This window comes from Echinococcus granulosus (assembly GCF_000524195.1).
Source record: "Echinococcus granulosus chromosome Unknown EG_S00047, whole genome shotgun sequence".
Taxonomy (NCBI): Eukaryota; Metazoa; Platyhelminthes; class Cestoda; order Cyclophyllidea; family Taeniidae; genus Echinococcus; species Echinococcus granulosus.
Genome location: NW_020170427.1, coordinates 353,393 through 373,489, shown reverse-complemented (window position 1 = coordinate 373,489; position 20,097 = coordinate 353,393). Strand labels below are relative to the sequence as shown.

Genomic DNA, 20,097 nt, shown 5'->3' with positions numbered 1-20,097 from the left:
CAGTGCGGCCAAATATCACCTCAGTAGCACACGAATTCGATGACTGGCGCGGTTGGTTCGTAAGGGTGTTTTTCTCACAGCACCGATTATGTTGTGATGGCCAAGGCAGGAGGGATACCAGAGAGAGCGCCAAAGAAGGCGCTCAAAAGGGGAGAATGGCTAAGTAATACAAGGTTTGTTTAACTCTCAGTTTTGGTTATCCTGGCACTGAAGGCTCCGCCGATTGTACTTCCGCTGAGGGGTATGACCTGCAGGTCATGCCAGTAATTTTTGCAGCATATACATATTCTGTCCTACTACTGAATTCTGCATTATCAGGAAAGAGCCAAGTCGCTATTGCCTGTCGGATACTGCAAAACGCCACCTACCTTTGGAGTCTTCGTCCGTTGACTCGGTCAAAAACTCATTCCCACCCTAAAAGTAAAAAAAGTTTTCGTAAATCTCAAAAACCGAACTACGCCAAATATGAGTCTTAGAAATTTTTTATGTAATGTTTCTATATTAATTGAAAAGTATTTTCAAGGTATCTAATCGTCTAGAGCGGCGATTCGCAAATAATCAAACCAGCTAAATTTTACTGAATTGAGCTAACAGTTATTGTATTGTTCACCTACCGGATACTCAAAGTAGTTGAGAGCAAGAATGAGCAGCTCAACAAGATTCTGCGCCTTTTCAACACCCCTAGTGACGAGCCACTGTAGAAGGACCTGTCGATGAGTGTATTGGAGGATCCAAAGCGTCTCTAAGAGGAGGAGTCTCGTGACACAGTCACTGAATACGTGAGTCGTCTCGCTGGGCAGTGAGAAGGGAGCTGAAGAGAGGACAGCGTGGATCCACGTTTTACTTGGGCTAGGGAAAGTGGTGTACTCTTGTTGTGATGGAAGTGACGGTGCACTAGATGAACGATGTTCCACTGATCCTCTACGGTCCGGAGTTAACGAGATACGACGACCCATCTGTGGGTGAAGGAATGCAAATACTCCACTTCAAAGATCAGATTTGTAATCGTTTTAAATATACATAAGATTTTCGGTTATACCTACCCATCTAACCCGTTCCTTAGCAGTCATAGAAGATAAAATCCACCCGGACCGCTTCGAAGCGCCATCGTTTGAGCTCCGCTGAGCATCCAAAAGTACAGAGACCTTTGCCACCTCTCTGAGCACTCTTTCCTGCTTCTTCAAGGCACCGACCCAACTGACATACATGGCAGAGGCATTGTCGCAAGCGATGTCTAGAAGTGGGATGTAAAGCGCAGCCGCATCCCAGAGATTGGAGGATTCTCGCCCTGCTCTAAATGTGCAAGACTGGGACTCGTGACTTTTCATGAGGTACCATAGGGTAGTCAGGGCGTTCTCCTGCAATGCGGGTTCTCTGAAAGGAGAAAAAAATGATTACTTTACAGTTTGACAACAAGAAACGACTGTACACCGGTTTGGAAAATAAACCCTAACAACTACAAGAGGTTACATAAAGATGTAATCTAAGCACGTTATAATGATAAAGAAGAAACTCACGAATGAAGGAGGCAGGTGCGAATTTCCCCCAGTAGCATCGCTGGTAAAAAGTGTAGTCTTTGGTAGGTTGGATCAGTGAGAATTTCATCTTCCTGCTCAAATGTGGTAAAGTAAGCGACCTGATTTATTGAATGCACAGTATCAGGCAACAGACTTTGGTCGGGTAGACTCAGAGCCAGATAGTCTGGTGCGGCTGTGAGGATTTGAAGCATTTCTAGTTTCAGTAATTGCAGATTTCGAACCTTCTTGTCTCGAGATGACGCTGCCTCTTCATCCTCCGAGTTCCAAGAGCTGGGTGCCAGCAATTCTTCAATGAATGAGTTGATCTGCGGGATTGAATATAAAAATAAGGCGAGGACTTTACACAAGACGTAGTATCACAAAGTGTTTTTAAACAATGCCGAATAGCGATTAACGTGATCTTGTATCACAAAATTACATGAACTAACTGCCTGCATGTAAGCTGAGGTAAACCGAAACACATGAGTGGCATTGAGACAGATTAAAAGGTCCTGCAGAAAGAATGCGAAAGCGCGATTCAGAAGGCAAGTGCTATCAAAGGTTTCCTCCTTGTCGTCCTGCATTAGGCGGTTGGTGATGCTTTTCGTGACTTCCCGAGTAAGGAGATCCAAATTTTCCACAAAAAGTTGGCTGGCGGATTCATCGCTAATTTTGCATTCCACGATTAGAGTTCGAACCTTCCAAGAAAAAAAGCATAAATAAAGATGCACGAAGTTACTTAACATAAAGTACCCACCTACTTAGGTAGCGCTGTGTAGCGAGCTTGGTTTTGTACATACCTAACCAAATCAAATTTAAAGTCTGTATTTGTCATTGATTTTATTTCTTGATGTTTGGAACAGCATAAGGGCTTTCTAAAAAATTGAAAACAAACCAGCAGTTCCAAGAAGAACCACAACGTCTCCTCATAGAAGTTCCTGGAAAACGGAGTATTGGTGGCAATCTGACCGATGAGGCATTGAAGCAATTCCTCATGCAACTTCTGGAACAAAAAGAAGCAACATTATTAAAACAATTAGCATACTTCTGCGTGGCAAATATAGCTCATAGTACCTTGGTCAAATTCTCATTAGACCTGTGGAGGTACTCGAAAACATCATCTATCCAAGCCAGTCCCATCATTGGATATCCGGAGAGAAGATATGGTAGAACTACAAAGACGAAATTCGCACTGTTGAAGGCGACATTCCTGTACATTTGCCAACCAGATCGAGAGTATACACGTAGACGTAATTAAATAGTAAACGCTTCACAATATTTTGGACAGAAAAACAACTAATCCAGATATGTGACTTCAGGCTCGTCCATAGCAAGACCCGACTTCAGAAGGGGTGGCAGGTAAAAGCCACAGATTACTCAGAAATGTAATAAAATTAATGTCATTGGTAAAATACAAGCCCTCTACAATCTTCACCTCGGCCGAGGAAAAATACAACCGATTTGTGTAAACGACTTAACAGGCAGGCATTAACTAATGGGACTTGAGGAGCAAGTGGGTATGAATGACCAGTATACAGAGGCCAAGTTCGGAGGTAAGGCACCGAGTATGAAAAAAACATGTGTAGAACTTTTTCTTGTTTTAAATAAATACTGATAGATCACAAAAAAGTTGCACCAATAGTATTCACACGAGAAGTGACCAACGCACCATGCTCAATGGAGCACCTTCCGATGCCTGATAAATATGCACATATAAAGCGATTGCGTCCAGTAAATTGCTCTTCCCAGTCGGAGAGACCCTTTGATATACGATGAATGTAGAAAGCCAGCAGGGTGAGTAAATTTTGTGATGCTTTTACATTGTTTTGTACCAGACAGGCTCCTAGAGTCTGTAGCAGTCCATCCATGATTGGCACCAAATGCAAAACTAGCTGGTTCAGTTTTGCCTTCTGGAGATGCAAAAGCAGTGGCGGAGGAGAGGATCTAGATGCAGATAAGTTTACTTGAGTTTAGGGTAAACTTTCATCATATGAAACAGAAGTGGTGCACAACACGTCACGCATTTGCGACAATGAAATCAAACGTGTTCAAGAAGCCAATTTGAAGGGGGTAAGTAAACTTCTTACAGAGAATCCGATCCCGATTGGGCCAAAAAGAGGTCCTGTTTGCTCAGTGATTCACTTGTTTCCGTGAAATTCGCAAAATTACATTCTCTTATCACTGAGGCGACAAAGTCATCGTCTTGGTACAAACTGCTGAGTGGCACCACACGGAGGTGAAATGACGTCTTGTTGAGAAAATGCGTTTTCCCGGCCTCCATGTCATCCTGAGTGGAAAACCAAGTAGTTGGTGCCGTGTGTTCCATTAGGCAAAGGCTACTCACTGGTTAAACCAACCTTTGCCAAGGCTTCAACATGCCTAGGTATTGTTTGGGCCATTTCGGGAGTAGGATGATCATGGGTTAGATAAAGCTTCTCTTCTCCAGAAAATATTCTTCCACTAATGAGAATCGGAAGCCACTAAAATTGATGATGTCTTGTTATTTAAAGAATCATTTGGTAGCAGTTAAAACCAAATAAAATCAAGTGTAAACATTAGCAAATGGTAAAAGTTGTCAGAATTTCAGAGGATCTGCTCGAAGAAACTGACAAAGGTAACCGTTAGAGAAGAAACTCACTCCTGGCCAATTTGGGTGACGAATGGTAGAGAAATTGGAACCTACCGAGTAACCAAGGACGGAATTGCTGGTGTCACGTGAAGGTGAAAGGTCGACGTGGACAAAAGTAAAGAGCAAGTAGTGGTTCGAATTGAGCTCCTTCGGAAGAATCACTTTGATTTCATCAGTGAATTCAGGTGATCTGCAAAAACAGAGATTATATCAGGATGATATTTAAGGAATGCAGCCATCTCCTATCACAGCCATGGAGAAAGAAATCTGGCGGCAGGTTCCACATCAACTGGTGAAGAGAAGATGGATTTTGCGTTTTAAATTTGGATGGGAGAACACTCCAGGTAAAGACATTCAAACAGTAAAAAGCGGCACAGTGCAGTACTATCCTATTCCTGTTCTATAAGCATTATTAGAAGAAATTAAAGTATTTATTACAAGGCTAACCTAGAACTACAAAATTTTGACACAAAACGGCGGTATCACGAGTAAGATTTACCGGTTTTTCAGGATAACATGAGTTCGAGCTTCAGTTTTTAGCACATTCTGGGCACCGAGATTGTGAAATGCCTAAAAAACGTAATGGAAAGTGGCGTCTCCAATACCAGTGTGTAAAAACGGCACACCATACTACTGACAGTTTGTTCAGTGGTTTGAACCCCACAAACATGGTGGTATTTATTGCACACCAACGGGTTTGAATGTACTTGAAACCCTTATCTACATAAAATAGGGCTTCAGTGTGATGCAACATCTTAAATTAAAGCCAAGTGGAAGTGGTTATGTAAGTAATGTACGCACCGGAATTGTATGCCTTCCACTGGCATCCGAACACCACAACTGTATAACAATTTCGATGTTCTTTGAAACGCTTTTGAGCATTCCGAAAGTAACGCTCTGTAGATAAATGTAGAGGAGATTTCTAAAAGAATATGGCAGAAAGCAAAATCCACAGTGTTTACTAAGGGCGCATTTCAAAGAAAGGTTGAAGTTTTTAGAATTGTAAAGACAGTAAAGAGCCTCTTAAAAACACTAAATCTCAAGAATTTAAACCCAAAAAATTAATTGTAGAATGGCTTTCTTATTTTTCTTGGGAAAGTGTGAAGGAGTGGTTGACTCTATTTGGCCATACATTTTACTAAGTGGGATCTACAGTCTCCGCAATCGCGGCTTGGCCACAGAAACATACCAGTAACCCCTCAGTCCCGCTGTGTGTTACCAACACATTTTTAATCATTGTGGTATCATTTACCGTAATATTTGGGAAGACTCGAAGCGCTGTAGTAATTTAAAATTAAAAAAAAACAAAACGCTTGATGTAAAGTTTTCACGCATGGAGCAGATTGTCAGTCCCAAAAACAGGTTTATCGTTGCGGGTCAAGGTCAATGTCCATACAAGCTTAAGGTAAACAACTTGGAGTGTCTAATCCATTTCAAAGTTCATACTACTTTGTAATTACGTCTCGAAAAGGACGTTGTGCTTTGGTCGCCCCAAACAGAAACAGTGCATATGTCCGTCCACAATTCCATAAATAGGAAGATCATTGTTTTTGATAAAAAGTGATTCACAACTCCTTGTGAGGGTTTACAAGATCGGGAAAACAAAGATTCTGAGTAATTGGCTAAAAATTGCTAGCTGTAATTTGAGTTAGTGATCTCATCCAATGCATACTTGGACGAAACCTGGTTAAAATGACCAAAAGTTTATCACAGTGAAGTTAAACTCGAAAAAGAATTCACTGTATATGCTTAGAATCACAAAAATGCGGCTTTTTTACTGCTTTCAAATCCAATTTATGCAAGTAATTTAGGGTGTGTTTGCTGTCACACGTTCTACAGCATTACTGGTAAGATTTACAGTCCTACCCAAGATGCAACATTATGCAGGGCTTGTGTTTACCAAAAGAGATGTTTTAAAGACCACGTTCATCAATTCCGCCTCACAAAATTTCGGGATTGTAAGGTTCAGTCGAGGAATGGCGTAGAAATTATCCCACAAATCACTGCAAGTATACAGCACGTCTGAATGGGAAAGATCATTGCTATTCTTGGTAGAGAAACAGAAGCTGGTTAAAATGTAATACTTTGATTACTTGTTTGCCAATTCAGTTTAATTTGCGGGTATCTGGGTGGCACAGCCTCCAGGACATGTCAGTAGCCCCAGCCCTCCTGTACGTCAGCAAACTGCATTTTTTCCTATTACTATACATTCTTTCGTCTTCAGGGAATTCTCAGTGCGTTACATCGGGCAGCGGAAAGCAAAACAGATCCTAAAAGACATCGGTCTTGATTTGCCATTCCTGAAAGCTAAAGCCTAATGTGATGGAAGAAGGACAAATGATGTGGGTGGGAGGATCGGTGACGACCCCCAACAGAAGGGCTGAAAACAACGTCTGCCTTCGGTAACTACCCCGATTCCGTGTTCTGCAGGAATGCTATCAACAAATGAAGCAACTTTAGCCGTGAATTATCAGGACAACTACGCTGATATCCATTACTGAATGTTAAAACTTAACTTGACGGAAGAAGGTCATATGCTGAGGTGAACGACAATAGCTGTGGCCGCGAGCTATCTGGCAAACGTTGTTGCGGAGCCGTCTACGGTACCTGTATTAAGATGTTGACTAAGTTAACATGTGATGCCTTCTTCATCTCTTTACTAGCTGGAGAGAACCCTGATAGGTAGATATGACTAAGCAGCACTGAAGTGAGAACAAAGTGACAAGGAGGAAGAGACGCAAAACCTTATCCCACGAAACTACTTGGAACCCCGTTCCTCATTAAATACCTCTGTTTTTGGTTCAGTGTTCTTACGACTAGCGATGGACATTCGAGATGGTCAGTACATTCCCTCTTCTCACGGTACAGTTCCAAAACAAGAAGAATCTCTAAACCCAGTGGAATTACCAAGAGGAATCAGTGATGTAGTGATCAAGTTTCCTCTCATTTGCACGCAAATTCGATGATTGGTTCGTGGGTGTTTTTCCAACAGCACCAACTACGTTGTGATGGTTGACGCAATAGGTCAACCAAGGGGAGGCCGGGGACGACGCTCCGTACATCGGAAAAGCATATTTTGCTCTAGTATTATGTGGTCTTTCGCTTTCAGGGAAGTCACAGAGTGAAGCGTATATTTTGAGTTGACAACCACCTTATGTGAATTCTATGCTGAACAAGAGAAAGAGAGCGGGCCATTTTAAATGGGGTTCAAATCAAATGTTTAGGTTTTTTTAGTCGACCACTAACATCCACTTTAAATTTGCAGAATTGGGAATGAAATATGGTGAAAACAAATTTAAGAAAGATGAAGACAATGCTACAATTCAAAAATGACCAAGAACTACAGCTACTAATGCGATTGCTTAACATAATATGCTTCCGAAACAATTTGAAGCAATCAGTTGTCATGAGGACATAGGAGATACATGTCACGTATTTGTGGCACCCGGCTCATGCTAGAAAATTAAACTTTTACACATGTTTGATGTTTGTGACAAACACGCTAAAAATCACAACTTTACCTTGAAAAATTGAAAGGAAAAACACGTCCAATGGTGGGGAATTCCATCACCTCCTGAAGCCTTGTTTCTGAATAGCCTCTAGTAAGGAGAATCTCACCCTCAGTGGAGCAGAAGTTGGCGCTCCGGAGGTGACGTGAGAGTCCACAAGCAGACACTACTTTTCCCGTCATTGAAACCTTCATTTGTCCACTGAACGTTTTCAATCGACGCAGAGGATGACCATGCCCCACCCGAGTGGGTATATCGTGTACCCAAGGGCTCATATTGCAGGCGGAGGACTGGAGTTTAAAGACCTCCATGACCGTCCGCCTGATCTCACTGGAGTGGCTACCGGTGGTCAAATCCTGAAAAAAATTAGGCAAATTAAAGGTCGCATTTTATTAGGTTTAAACGTGTGTAAGACATAAACTTTTCTGTTTCCAAAAAGACACCTTTTTAATAAAACTTCGTGTGGTCAATTGGAGATTAAACTCGACGAATTTAGGCAAATCTTCCAGTTCGTCCGTGTTAAGCCTCCACAGAGGTGAGGATTCTTCTAAAGATTGTAAATCGGATTCTTTGCTAATGACTTCGCGGACTTGTAGATCGCTTGGGCTACTTTCAAATGCATTGACAGAGAAGCGACGATCGTTGGAAACGGTTCGACTACGTGGAGGTTGTTTTAGCGAGTCATTTGCGTCGGAGAGGAGCCGTGGTCGTCGAAATGCTTCAGTCGTCCGCTGGCTTTGACCTTCTAAAGGGTTAAAATATCACATGGTATTATACGAAGTGAGCTACTTAACATTATCAAAGGTAAATAAGACGTGTATAGTGGGAACAAAAGGTTCTTTTTAGATCCTCGAAAATGTGGAGTAAGTGGAGGCAGGGAGAGTGAATTTCTAACCTCTATGGTCCACAGAATAGCATCTTTCAGAGGCACTAAAGTGCCGTCGTCTGGGATCTCTGAGGGTTTTCTGACACATCTGAGTCACTGCAGTGGAGAGATCTATGGCATTCCACGCGAAGGGAGTCTGGAGGCAGTCACCTTCTGGAGGATAGTCAGCTTTCACGTTAGGTAACGCTGAAGTGCCTATTGACTAAAAAAGGATAAGTGTGATGGGCCAAGTAACTGGGTGATGAGACGGGGAAGAGCACCCATTGTGGAAGAGGGTGGATGGTTTCAAGATTATAGCAATGGAATTAGTCTCGAAGAGAATAGCTTATAGGTTAGGCAATGCATGCGAATTCAGTGCGCCAAATTTGCATAACAACTACATTGGGAATCAGAAGGAAAACGACCAGAGGTGAATTTGATGAATCAGGAATCTAACCTTCGAGCCAGTCGAAATAAGTTCAGCATTTCTTGCAGTAGATCCCTGAATTTGCAGTCGTTTACTGACCTGTGGGGTAAAGTGAAGCCGAATCAAAGTGGAGTCATGGAAACTATTCGAATCAAACAAAGTTATCCAAATGGTACCACATGGAATAGGATGGATAAGATGAACTAATTTCATAAACAAACGTGACTATATTATTGGTAGAACTGAAAGATACCTCTATAATAAGGTATACACCCCTAAAGTAGGATCCCACTTCCTTGTAAAGTGAAGTTGCAGCATCCTCATTCTCACGATGATCTTCATTTGCAAGCAAAATTTTGCTTAACTCATGCCATCTGTCGGTGACTCGAAAAACACCCGTTATTTCAGGCCCCAAATTGAACGCCTCAGAGAGTCGACAATCTAGGATAGCGTCAAAGAGATAGACCACAATGAACAAAGATGTAGAAGCCGTCTCCACCCTAGGGGAAAGTTCATCGGATCGAAGAAGAAGAAATAAAGGTCGTCGGGTGATATTCTCGTCATAAACACATCCTGGCCAATCCACTCCTTGGGGTGCAAGTCGATAGTGAGGAATGTATTTAGCCTAATCAAATAAGAGGGAAGTTAGTTAACCAATTTTTTAAGAAGCACGACTCCAAAATACAATAGTGTTCTTGAATTTTTGCAGAAAAACGAAAACCCTGGTTTCTGGAACACTATGATTCGAAAACATACCGCATTTGAGGCTTCACGTGTGATCAGTAATCCGCAATCGGATATTTTTTGTGCAAAATAGTTCCTGTCCTTCACTTTTTTTGTAAAGTCTGATAGCCATTTGAGGGAAGATTCCTTTAAGAAATTCGTGAAGTTTTTATGAGGTGTTTGCTGAAAATTGATTTCGTTTCCATGAAAACTAGCTTTAAAGTTATTAATTTGAGCAAACATTTGAGCGAACGAACCGAGCACAATAATCCAGAACAGTCGGCCATTTCTTCACACTCATATATCAACCGAGAAGAGAATTGATTCCATTTTTTGGGTTTGCAATTGCAAGCATTTGTCCTGCTTTTTAAAAGTTCAGTATATTAAACGAACCTTCTTTCAACAACATAGTAGTTTCTATTATATGATCCTAATCTGAGCTCCAGTGAGGCGGGGTCGTTTCTATCGTAATAGGGAGTATATAAATGAGTCTTGCCTTAAAAAATTGCCATCTATTTGTTCTAAAGACATCCTTAAACGTTTTTCAACGGTAGGCGTTGAAGTATTCAGTAATCTGGACATATAAAGTCGGACACTGCATATTTCACAGAGCGGTTTTTCCCCGCATTCACACAAAAAACTGACAGGACCCTCCAACTTATCAACCTTTTGATGACAAAATTAGTTAATTACGTTTACATAGGGCGGTGGTAACTTTTCTTCTGTAGGAACGGCTTCAAAGGGACTGTTTTCTCTGAGCGGCTGGTCGGATTCATTAATGGAGCTTTTAGAAAGTGTCGGTTTGAGGTCATTCATAAGAGGAAGTCTCATACCTGTGCTTTGCACCGAACGCTCGATAGTTCCCTGATGTCATTACTAGTCAATTCAACTAAGCCACTGTAAACAGCTCAATGACCTAGAAGGCGTTTTATGCTTTTGGATAACACAAATGAGCTCCTGCTATGTACATTATATTAACCTTCTGAAAAGCTTTAACAACTTGCTCCTTGAAACTTGATTCCAGTGAATAATTTTCTCGTCTTCTAAGGAGACCCAGTCTATTTCAAACAGCAGTCCCTTTGTTGACATAGTGGTGAATAGGTAATGTCTAGCGACCTAATTACTTTCTTAATAAGTGCATGCAGAATATTTGTGTCTACTTTAATGGTTGACACATAAAATATTCAAAAAGAACTTTGAGGTCAGGATTGAGAAGAACAGCAGAAATTGCCGGAGGAGATTCGATACTTGTCAACGTGACCGCTTGTATCCTCACACACCAACTGCAACATTACTAATCACCTGAGCATCAAATATTTTGTTCTTAATGGTTGCCATATCGCCACGTATTTGCGACTACTAAGAAGCAAATACACTATCATTGTTTTGCATTTTACTTAGGCATAGGCTGGGTATTAAGACATTGAAGTATTATCGGGGTTGCTTTTATTGCAATGTTTGCCATTACATGCATTTGTTTTGCTGTGCACTCACTCTTTTGATTGGTCGGTCCTGAAATATGCTTTTAACGCAGGTAGCATTTTCCGTTTTGAACGCGGTATTTTAAAAGCTGCTACTTGTTTCAACGCAAGTTGGTATGCGCGAAATCGTTCATATACAGGCTGGTCAATGCGGCAATCAAATAGGCGCTAAGGTAATAAAATTAATTTGGAAAAATATATCCCTTATAGTTTTGGGAGGTTATTTCTGACGAGCATGGGATTGATCCTACTGGGACATACCACGGGGATTCTGACCTTCAGTTGGAACGCATTAACGTATACTATAACGAAGCCACCGGAGGGAAATATGTGCCTAGAGCAGTACTAGTAGATTTGGAACCAGGAACAATGGATAGTGTCAGAGCAGGTCCCTTTGGACAACTTTTCCGACCTGATAACTTCGTTTTTGGACAGAGTGGGGCCGGAAATAATTGGGCCAAGGGCCATTACACAGAAGGTGCTGAGTTAGTTGACGCAGTTCTTGATGTTGTTCGAAAGGAAGCAGAGTCGTGCGACTGTCTACAGGGATTCCAGCTGACTCACTCCCTAGGTGGCGGTACAGGATCAGGCATGGGCACACTCCTAATATCTAAGGTTCGAGAAGAATACCCGGACAGAATAATGAACACTTTTTCAGTAGTACCCTCCCCAAAGGTTTGCAATTGGCTTTTATGCTCTTTTATACTAGGTTTCGGACACAGTTGTTGAGCCTTATAATGCTACACTTTCTGTGCATCAGCTGGTCGAAAACACAGATGAAACTTATTGCATTGACAATGAAGCATTGTATGATATTTGCTTCCGAACTTTAAGACTAGGGACGCCTACCTACGGAGACCTTAACCATTTAGTCAGTGCAACGATGTCGGGTGTCACCACATGTCTTCGCTTCCCAGGTCAACTGAACGCCGATCTCCGAAAACTTGCTGTTAATATGGTACCTTTTCCACGACTTCACTTCTTCATGCCTGGTTTTGCTCCGCTAACTAGTCGAGGGTGTCAACAATACCGCGCCCTAACCGTACCTGAGCTGACACAACAAATGTTTGACGCAAAAAATATGATGGCAGCATGTGATCCTAGACATGGACGTTACTTGACGGTCGCAGCTATCTTCCGTGGTCGAATGTCGATGAAGGAAGTCGACGAACAGATGCTTAATGTTCAGAACAAAAATTCAAGCTACTTTGTGGAATGGATTCCGAACAATGTTAAGACCGCGGTCTGTGACATTCCACCTAGAGGATTAAAAATGGCGGCAACGTTTGTCGGTAACAGCACGGCGATTCAAGAGCTATTTAAGCGTGTTAGTGAACAATTCACTGCCATGTTTAGGCGAAAGGCGTTTCTTCACTGGTATACTGGTGAGGGCATGGACGAAATGGAATTCACTGAAGCTGAATCAAATATGAATGATTTGGTCAGCGAATACCAGCAATATCAAGACGCTTGTGCTGAAGACGAGGGTGAATTCGAGGAGGAGGAAGGCGAAGAGGGCTGAGCATGAGTCACTGTTATTTATAGTTATTTATGCCATCATTTTTATTGTTATCGTCCTTTGCTGGTTTTTTTGTATTTATCGGTTGTAGCAGCCAATTTCTCACGAATAAACACAATAAAAGCAATCGAATAACTACATTACGTTTTACTAGTTATTATATAGAATTGTATGATAGGAGATTCCGATTGTGCTATGCAGGAAACTTTCCATTACCGAAACTGGGAGGATACATTGTATTGAATTAATGATTTGTTTTACTTTCTATTTTGGTAACTAGCTAGTTAGGTCTTCGTCATTATAGCTTCACCGGTAGGCCTGACCTCCGGGTCATGGCAGTAGACCTGAGCCCCTCTGTGCGCCGAAAATGTATAATTATTCGACTTCGGGAAGACTGGAGATCCCACAGCGTTGGCAGCAGAAAGTGAATCCTATCCGAAAGGACAGTAGTTGTAATTTCCACTGCCAAGTGATGTACCTTGGCGCGGTGGAAGAAGTGTATATGCTACGGGTGGGAGAATTACTTTAAAAATGATGCCTAAATTCGATAACCAGCAGTCTCGAGGTCTGTAGGGGCGCTGTTGACACTATCGGAAGTCGCTTGTTACGGAGCTGGGTAGGACTTAGATATGCCTGGGAAGGACTGAAGTAAGAATGAGCGGCAAGGATAGAAAAGGCAGCAATTTATCCCCAAGAATGGAGCTCAAAATTCGTCTTACTAAAAAACCATGTATTTGGGGCAGTGTTCTTACTACTAATGATGACAAGCGCAGTCCTCTTCCTCCAATGCAGTTCCCAAACAAAACGGAAATCTAGATCCAGTGGTATTGCCAAGAGAGATCAATAACGCTGCTTTCTGCTATCTTCTTAGTCCCATGGAAATCCGATGACTGCGGCGACTAGTTGATAAGTGTTATTGTAACCGCATCCGCTACGTTGTGATGCCTGACACTGGAGGTTGACCAAGGCCAGGGCCGAGGACGACAATCAGAGGAGAAGAGGACTATACAATGCGGTAGTTGGCTGTTTAGCTTTTAATTTTGGTAAAAGGCCACTTAGTGTCTCCGACGTTATACTTCCTCTGGGCGGCTTGGACATCGAGTCCTACTAGTAATCCCTCGGCTTTTCTGTAACTCGACAGTGCATATTCTTCCCAAATATCAAACCTACGTTCTTCTTCAGGGTGAATCCACGAGGCTACGTAAGAAACTCTTGCTATCTATTACCAATTTTGGCATAATTGCATTCTGCGTCTATTGTAAATGAGACAGTAGGAGCGCAACGAAATAGTACCTCTTGAAATGCATAAAGAGTTGTTTAAATGTTTGTAATACAGGTTATCCTAAAACAGAATCAAGCTCCTGAAAAGGAATAAAAGGATTTTAGTAATTTCTCTTTTGCACTTTCTAATACCCGCTAAGAGTCCTGATAATACGCTTGCAATACGTCAAATTTGAAGGTCGGTGAAGTAAATAAAACTAAGTCAAATGGTTTCCCATTGTGTTAAAAAGACAATTTAAGTTGTTAGTTAAAACCTGCAAAAACAAGGCAAACAAAGCCGTTAGTCGACGTGGTACTTAAATGTATGCTATTGGCAATACAAAAGATAACTCGTTTGTTTGAATGCTTCTTTGATTGACCAACCCTCTTCAATTGAGGTTGTTGCGTCGATTCTTTGTGCTTGTAAAATACGCAGCTGGTTCAACGAAGTTTCGACTACCGTTAGTAGAGTTGACAAATTATTAGTGGTATATTTTAACAGCTTGAAGCATCATGGCAAGCTACTTTCCACAAGGGAATATTTCGCCTATGATTCCACATACACGTTTCAATTTCAGTTCACAAAGTGCTAGCGTAGTTTTATTAAGTATGTAGATGGTTTGCGTTCTAGAATGCTGAACGTCCAGAACTGGCGTCACTTTCTATGTCCCTTGCAAATGCCTACTTGAATCCTTCTTACCAGAACGCCGTTCCTACGCAAAGAATCGGAGGTGTTCGTTATCCACGTTCTTTTGCTACGAGCCAATCCTATCAGCAGTCGCAAAATTTCGACATTAGCAATTGGATGGACAGGAACAAAATTATGAACCAGCTTTCTGTTGTGAGTCCTTTAGTATAATCAGCATGGCTACACACTTCCAAATTTATTTGGGTTTGGTCTGCCCGCTTTGTATTTGAGGATTTCTAAACACAATCATGCACTTTGAAGTTTCTATAATACGGGGTTTTTTGCATCTATCCTTTTCACAGTCCCCTGTGGCTATGGATCCCAAGTTAAATGATCCGTTTATGTCCGGCCGATTTGCGTCCTCGCGTACCGTAGACGAGCCGAAGTCTCCTGTCATCAATCAGCGACTACCTCTGGCCAGTGAAGGTCTTGGCTTTAATGAAATGCCGGTTTCGCGTCCCTCTAAACTGCAGCTGTCCGGTTCGTGTGACGTCGGTGGGGCTTACAATCCCATGGTCCCGACTGTCCCTCCACCGCCGCCACACTCGGAGGATTCGTCCCGATGGGTGATGTACCCACCTGTTCCAGCCTACGGCTCGGAGCATCTGAAAACCGGAAGATTCCATCTCATGAGAAACACTTCGCCCGATAGTAACGCCGTTACATACATGGAACAGGCGTTGCATCATGTAATACGTTTGCTTATCTGAGTCAGCCATTTTTTCATAGTTCTCCCGTTTGCTGTGCTTAAGAAGCTTTAACTTTGACTGCAATCTATGTATATCATCCAGGAACGTAGACTTTCTGAAAACTTGGCGATGCGTTAATTCCATTTGTTTTTCCCACTCTTGTTATCTCAAATTCATTTCCCATGAAAAGGTCCATCTACTAAAATAACCAGTCGTTTATTGCTTCTAAATAGTGCTATCTTTTTTTCCTTTCGCCTCGATTATTTTGATAACAAGTGTTGGGCAGTAAGAGATGAAATAATGTTTACACAAATTCCATCTCAAGAGAGTTTAATCGGGTGTTGTCGGAATTAATTCACTTGAAGCAGGTTTTTTATTTTAGTCTCTCAAAAGCAAAATACGAATGTGTCTCTTTCCTGCAACAGCAAATACCAGTAAGTGACTTTCCTTGCCCCTTTACCGACTACTATCATTACTGGCGACACCATAGGTTGGATCTTTGCATAGCCTTACTATTTTTTTGATACCATCTTCTTCCTGTAATAACAGCTACTTCTTTTTTGTCTTGGTTATTATTATTATTATTTTCAAAACCTCCAGTGTTGACGCCACCTTATCCTCTCACTGAACGGTTTATTCGATCATTTAGATTTCGTCGGCACAGCTCTTTCACATGTAATATCAGGAAGTAGTCGAATAGTATGTTGGCCTTAAGATTACCTCAGGAAAATCCACCATCAAATGTCATATTTTATTATTCCTTTCTGCTTTAACACATCCTTTAAATGTAGTACGTGTGTATGATGTACCGTCAAAAGTACGAAAATCGGGGTGTAAAATATGTGACGCTGGTAGCGAACGCATTAAGAAACTTCGTACCTCAACAATCGGAATAATTTTCATGGTGGTACTTTGTGTTTTGCGACTATAAGGCGCGAGTACTACCTATCCAAGCTATTACATAATGCTTGAGATAATTCTTCTCACGTTGCAGATTATTTCAAGCTTATGCAAGTTCTCAAAATTGTTCATGTCCCTAAGAGGACAGATTCCGTCGCAGTTTAGTATTGTGTAGGTCATTGATGCCATCTTAGTTTTCCTGTTTTGCTAAGGATATTTTCCTTTTTTAAGAATTCCCGCAACAGCTAGGTCCTTACACATCCGTGTCACCGATGGAAAACACCCCGCTTCCCTCACGATCTCTGGGGCTTCCAACGCAGTGCTTCAGGGCCTGGTGTCCGCGTCTCTGTAGTCACGTAGTCCTGCGTCGAGTCATTCTTGAGCCGTCGAAGACGATCTCAAAGGACGCCTGTTTCTTGGCCAACGAGTTGGGCGGGGCTAAGGACTCTTCTGTGCTTCGACTACTAGATGTCGTTCCTGTTCAAGACTTTAGGGACAATTGTGGGATTTTCATCCTCCACATTGTAATCGCTGGTCTTACTTGCAGTCCCAATGTGCGTGTTATTTTTTATTCTTTTCAGCCGTACTTTTCACCTACGAGTTCCTTCCCTGTGCTCGCACTCTTGGGGCTATCTTTATGATGGAGCAGACGAAGTCCTCCGGTAAGCTTTGCTCCACAAAATCACTTTGAATAGCTGGAATTTATGTGACTTAAGTATCACTTTGTGTGCTACTGGAATTCCCCACAGTGATACCTCTTCTGTTTTAGAGCGAGTAATCTACACCGACATGTTGCAAGAGCGAACCGCTTGGTTGTTGCTGGTGCAACTAACCCAGTCTATTCGTTTCGCGCACAAAACTTTACATCGAAGTGTCGATGTTCTTGACCCTAGCAAAATCCTAATTCAGGATGGGACAAGGTAATTCGATCTCTTCTCTTCAACAAAATCCTTGCTATTGCGTTTTGTTTCCACATAATTCCTGTAGGCTGTTCGTAAATTGCTTTGGTTTGAAAGATGTCGTAAATCACCCGTCATTGAATAGTCAAACGACAGAAAGCAAGGTGAGTTCACTGCCTTAAGCTGGTATCTTTACTTCCGGGAAGAAGAGGACTTTCACTGTCAGGAATATTTTTATTTATAGGTGAAAGATTTTATTGCGTTGGGCAAACTCATGCTTGGAGCCATAGTGGGCACAGGTCTAGCTTTCGAGGTAATTCTACCCTTCCCCTTTCTATTAAGCTAAAAGATGTCAGGAATGTTTGTAGTGGTAATCATGGTGTTGGGCTTTTCACGTGCTTTGAATGAGGGGTTTGATAGAAATGTGGTATTTACGCATTAGTGGGGTATGTACTCCATCCCAGGTATGGCGGTTGAGTTACCTTTGAACTGAACTTTGTGCTAAACAAACAGAAGGACTGGAGGACCAGTAGCGTAGGCGACATGAACAGAGCCTGCGAGATATTATCTATGATTAAAACAAGTACCGCCCTTCTGCATAGTCTCCCGGGATTCTCTGTGATTTTTATTCTGCAAAGGCCAAAAAAAGCACTAGCTAAGCATTTCGAATGCAAGGGCCGAACAAGTAACTATTTTCCTGGTTCCTTTTTCATTTTGATGCTCCTCAACCTTCTCTCCGGGTCACTGTATAGCTTCTTCTCGTGGAATTGTACCAAACCTTTGTAAAATATCCATGATGTAAAACTTGAAATAAATCAACGCGATTTAAATAATCATTTTGTGAGTTTCGACAAACTTAAACATCTGAAGCTGATGCCTAAACAATGCGTACAGATACGAACCTCTGAGGCATCAGTAGAAGGTACAATAATCTTCACAAGGGGATAGACTTCCGTCCTATCCTATGATGCTGTTACCAATGCGCTCTCCGAGTGATCTCTTCCAGAAGTAACTGAAAGAGTTATGGCATGGACAAAGCCGTCACGTGGGCTGAATTGTGGTAGGCCGAAGAGTCCCATGAGATGTCTTTTTATCCTTTTCAGAAACCCACGGAGTACCTGCCCCTGCTAGATCGTGCCGTTAGCCAAGAGCTACGAAATCTCATTCGCGACCTTTTATCGGGTTCTGTGAACACCGTGGATGCCCTGGTGCTGGCAACAGCTGATCATGTCTACGATAACCTGGATGCAGCTGACACCCTCGCAAGGCGTTTGGAGCTACATGCCTTAAATGTTATTTTAACTTTTTTTCCCATTTCTCTCCCTTAAAATGAGGTTGTTGTACATTCATCCCATTTTTCTGCCTTAGGAAGTTTCAAACGGCCGGCTTTTCCGCTTAGTCTGTAAACTGAATTCTGTGATTGAGCGACAGGAGTGAGTTGTAAACACTACGATAGCCTGACTATTCTCATTCAGATGAACATCACTTCTTACTAGTGAGCGTTATTTTGCTTCCTTGCCTAGTACAAGAGCTTCTAAACATCATGAACCAGAGTGGTCAGAGACCGACGACCGGTACATGCTGAAACTGTTTCGCGATTATGTGTTCCATCAAGTCGACCACAATGGGGCGCCGTATTTAGACCTCGCGCACATTGTCTCTGCCCTCAATAAGGTTATCTTTCACAAGCTCGCGCTCCCTTTTACCCCACTTGGGCACCACCTCGCATTGCCCTGTCACTTTTCTTTCAGGTTGAAGCTGGATCAGGAGAGAATGTTTGTCTAGTCAGCCGAAAGGGCGAGAAGGCCATAATCGTGACTTACGCTGAAATTCGTGATTGGTTGGACAAGAGCTTCAGCCATCTGGTTGAAGACTGTCGAAGAAGCGTGTTTGAACAGCAGATGGCCCAAGATCTCCAACGTGAACATCAACAGCAGAAACGGCTAAGGGATGACGCCACTTCCGAGGTGTCGTAGTCGCCGCTGCCACTCCTGGTGTGTAATGCATGTTCTTTATGTTTTCTCAGTCTCAAATTGGGCTCTGTGCACGAGGCATTTACTCACTTAGCTGTCACTGTGCTCATGTCATCATAAGCCTCCATACCACGGGGTGTCCATGATTGACTCGTCACTCCTCCTCGTTTCCTCGTGGAAAAGCCACGGCAACAGTGTCGATCGCCTTTCCCGCTGTATTGGTGCAATCTCCCATCTCAGGCCCCAATCTCCAATCCATAGTCCTCGCTCTCCACCCTCACCCTTTTTCTGGATTTGAGATATAACGAGACTGAATGTGTGCGTGTTTATGCATGTCCTGCTCTCCTCCTTTTACACTGATGTAAGCTATTGTGTATTTTCTTTTTAGTAAATATTATGAATGAATCTATTGTTTCACCTTGTAATGTCTTCTGCAAGGTAGCAAGGAGTTTGCGACATTGAGCTATCCGAGACGTTTCTGGTGGCCTTTTAACACGTTCACTATGTGCATCGGCATTATCGTGGCTCCTTGGTCTCAGCTCGGTGGCGCCAATTCGTATCGAAAAAGAGGCTAGTTGGGTTTAAAATGATCAAAAAGAAGTAGGATGCGCTTGATTTTAGAGTAAAATTGATCAAAAAGTTACTGGTAATCGGTGTCATATGAGCTACTGCGGTCGGCCTGGGTTAAAGTGTTTAAACCTATCGTTGTAAGTCTCAGATAGTAATTAAAACCAGCTAAAATACATCCATGAAATCAAATTTATCAAATAAGCCCCTTTTGGCACGATACCTGACAATGAAGCTTTTGCATTTTGTGTTCTTTTCAGAACCACAGCTCATCCATCTGGCACGCGCATACTACTATCAAGTTAGTCAGTAGCTGAACCGTTTTTGCTTTGAGGAGCCAGTTTCGAATGAGCCCAAACTAGACAATTGGGAGCAATTACTGCGCGCACGATTTGGCGTTCATCTTCGTGGCCTTTTTTATAACATACAGACAGAGAATTCGTCATTCATG

The 20,097-nt window shown here is 42.2% G+C and overlaps 3 protein-coding genes across 3 annotated transcripts in view; 2 read left to right on the top strand and 1 right to left on the bottom strand. All coding sequences in view use genetic code 11, as the record gives it.

The window, feature by feature from the left end:
* The window catches only part of EGR_05876 (Dedicator of cytokinesis protein 7), a gene marked incomplete at both ends in the record, with an annotated part of 18,955 nt that extends 8,998 nt beyond the window's left edge, over positions 1–9,957 (bottom strand). The window contains 18 exons of the mRNA XM_024495125.1: positions 369–414; positions 615–956; positions 1,044–1,374; positions 1,518–1,843; positions 1,967–2,215; positions 2,413–2,520; positions 2,592–2,689; positions 3,187–3,461; positions 3,605–3,804; positions 3,875–3,997; positions 4,201–4,336; positions 4,646–4,716; positions 4,948–5,068; positions 7,668–8,011; positions 8,099–8,400; positions 8,551–8,743; positions 9,201–9,572; positions 9,928–9,957. Coding sequence (XP_024350471.1) covers positions 369–414; positions 615–956; positions 1,044–1,374; positions 1,518–1,843; positions 1,967–2,215; positions 2,413–2,520; positions 2,592–2,689; positions 3,187–3,461; positions 3,605–3,804; positions 3,875–3,997; positions 4,201–4,336; positions 4,646–4,716; positions 4,948–5,068; positions 7,668–8,011; positions 8,099–8,400; positions 8,551–8,743; positions 9,201–9,572; positions 9,928–9,957 — 3,667 coding nt within the window. The remainder of the gene's footprint in view (positions 1–368; positions 415–614; positions 957–1,043; positions 1,375–1,517; positions 1,844–1,966; positions 2,216–2,412; positions 2,521–2,591; positions 2,690–3,186; positions 3,462–3,604; positions 3,805–3,874; positions 3,998–4,200; positions 4,337–4,645; positions 4,717–4,947; positions 5,069–7,667; positions 8,012–8,098; positions 8,401–8,550; positions 8,744–9,200; positions 9,573–9,927) is intronic.
* A 1,310-nt stretch (positions 9,958–11,267) lies between these two features.
* On the top strand, positions 11,268–12,673 carry EGR_05875 (Tubulin beta chain; the record flags this gene model as incomplete). The annotated part of the gene is made up of 3 exons (XM_024495124.1): positions 11,268–11,324; positions 11,362–11,826; positions 11,861–12,673. 3 exons carry the CDS (start codon positions 11,268–11,270, stop codon positions 12,671–12,673), a joined length of 1,335 nt encoding a protein of 444 aa, XP_024350470.1.
* Positions 12,674–14,594: 1,921 nt separating this feature from the next.
* EGR_05874 (PAB-dependent poly(A)-specific ribonuclease subunit) lies at positions 14,595–19,199 on the top strand (the record flags this gene model as incomplete). The annotated part of the gene is made up of 12 exons (XM_024495123.1): positions 14,595–14,771; positions 14,921–15,269; positions 16,439–16,708; positions 16,789–16,869; positions 16,977–17,127; positions 17,195–17,270; positions 17,351–17,419; positions 18,210–18,398; positions 18,475–18,539; positions 18,630–18,780; positions 18,858–19,078; positions 19,133–19,199. The coding sequence occupies 12 exons, from the start codon at positions 14,595–14,597 to the stop codon at positions 19,197–19,199; spliced, it is 1,866 nt and encodes a 621-aa protein (XP_024350469.1).
* Between the last annotated feature and the right edge of the window lie 898 nt (positions 19,200–20,097).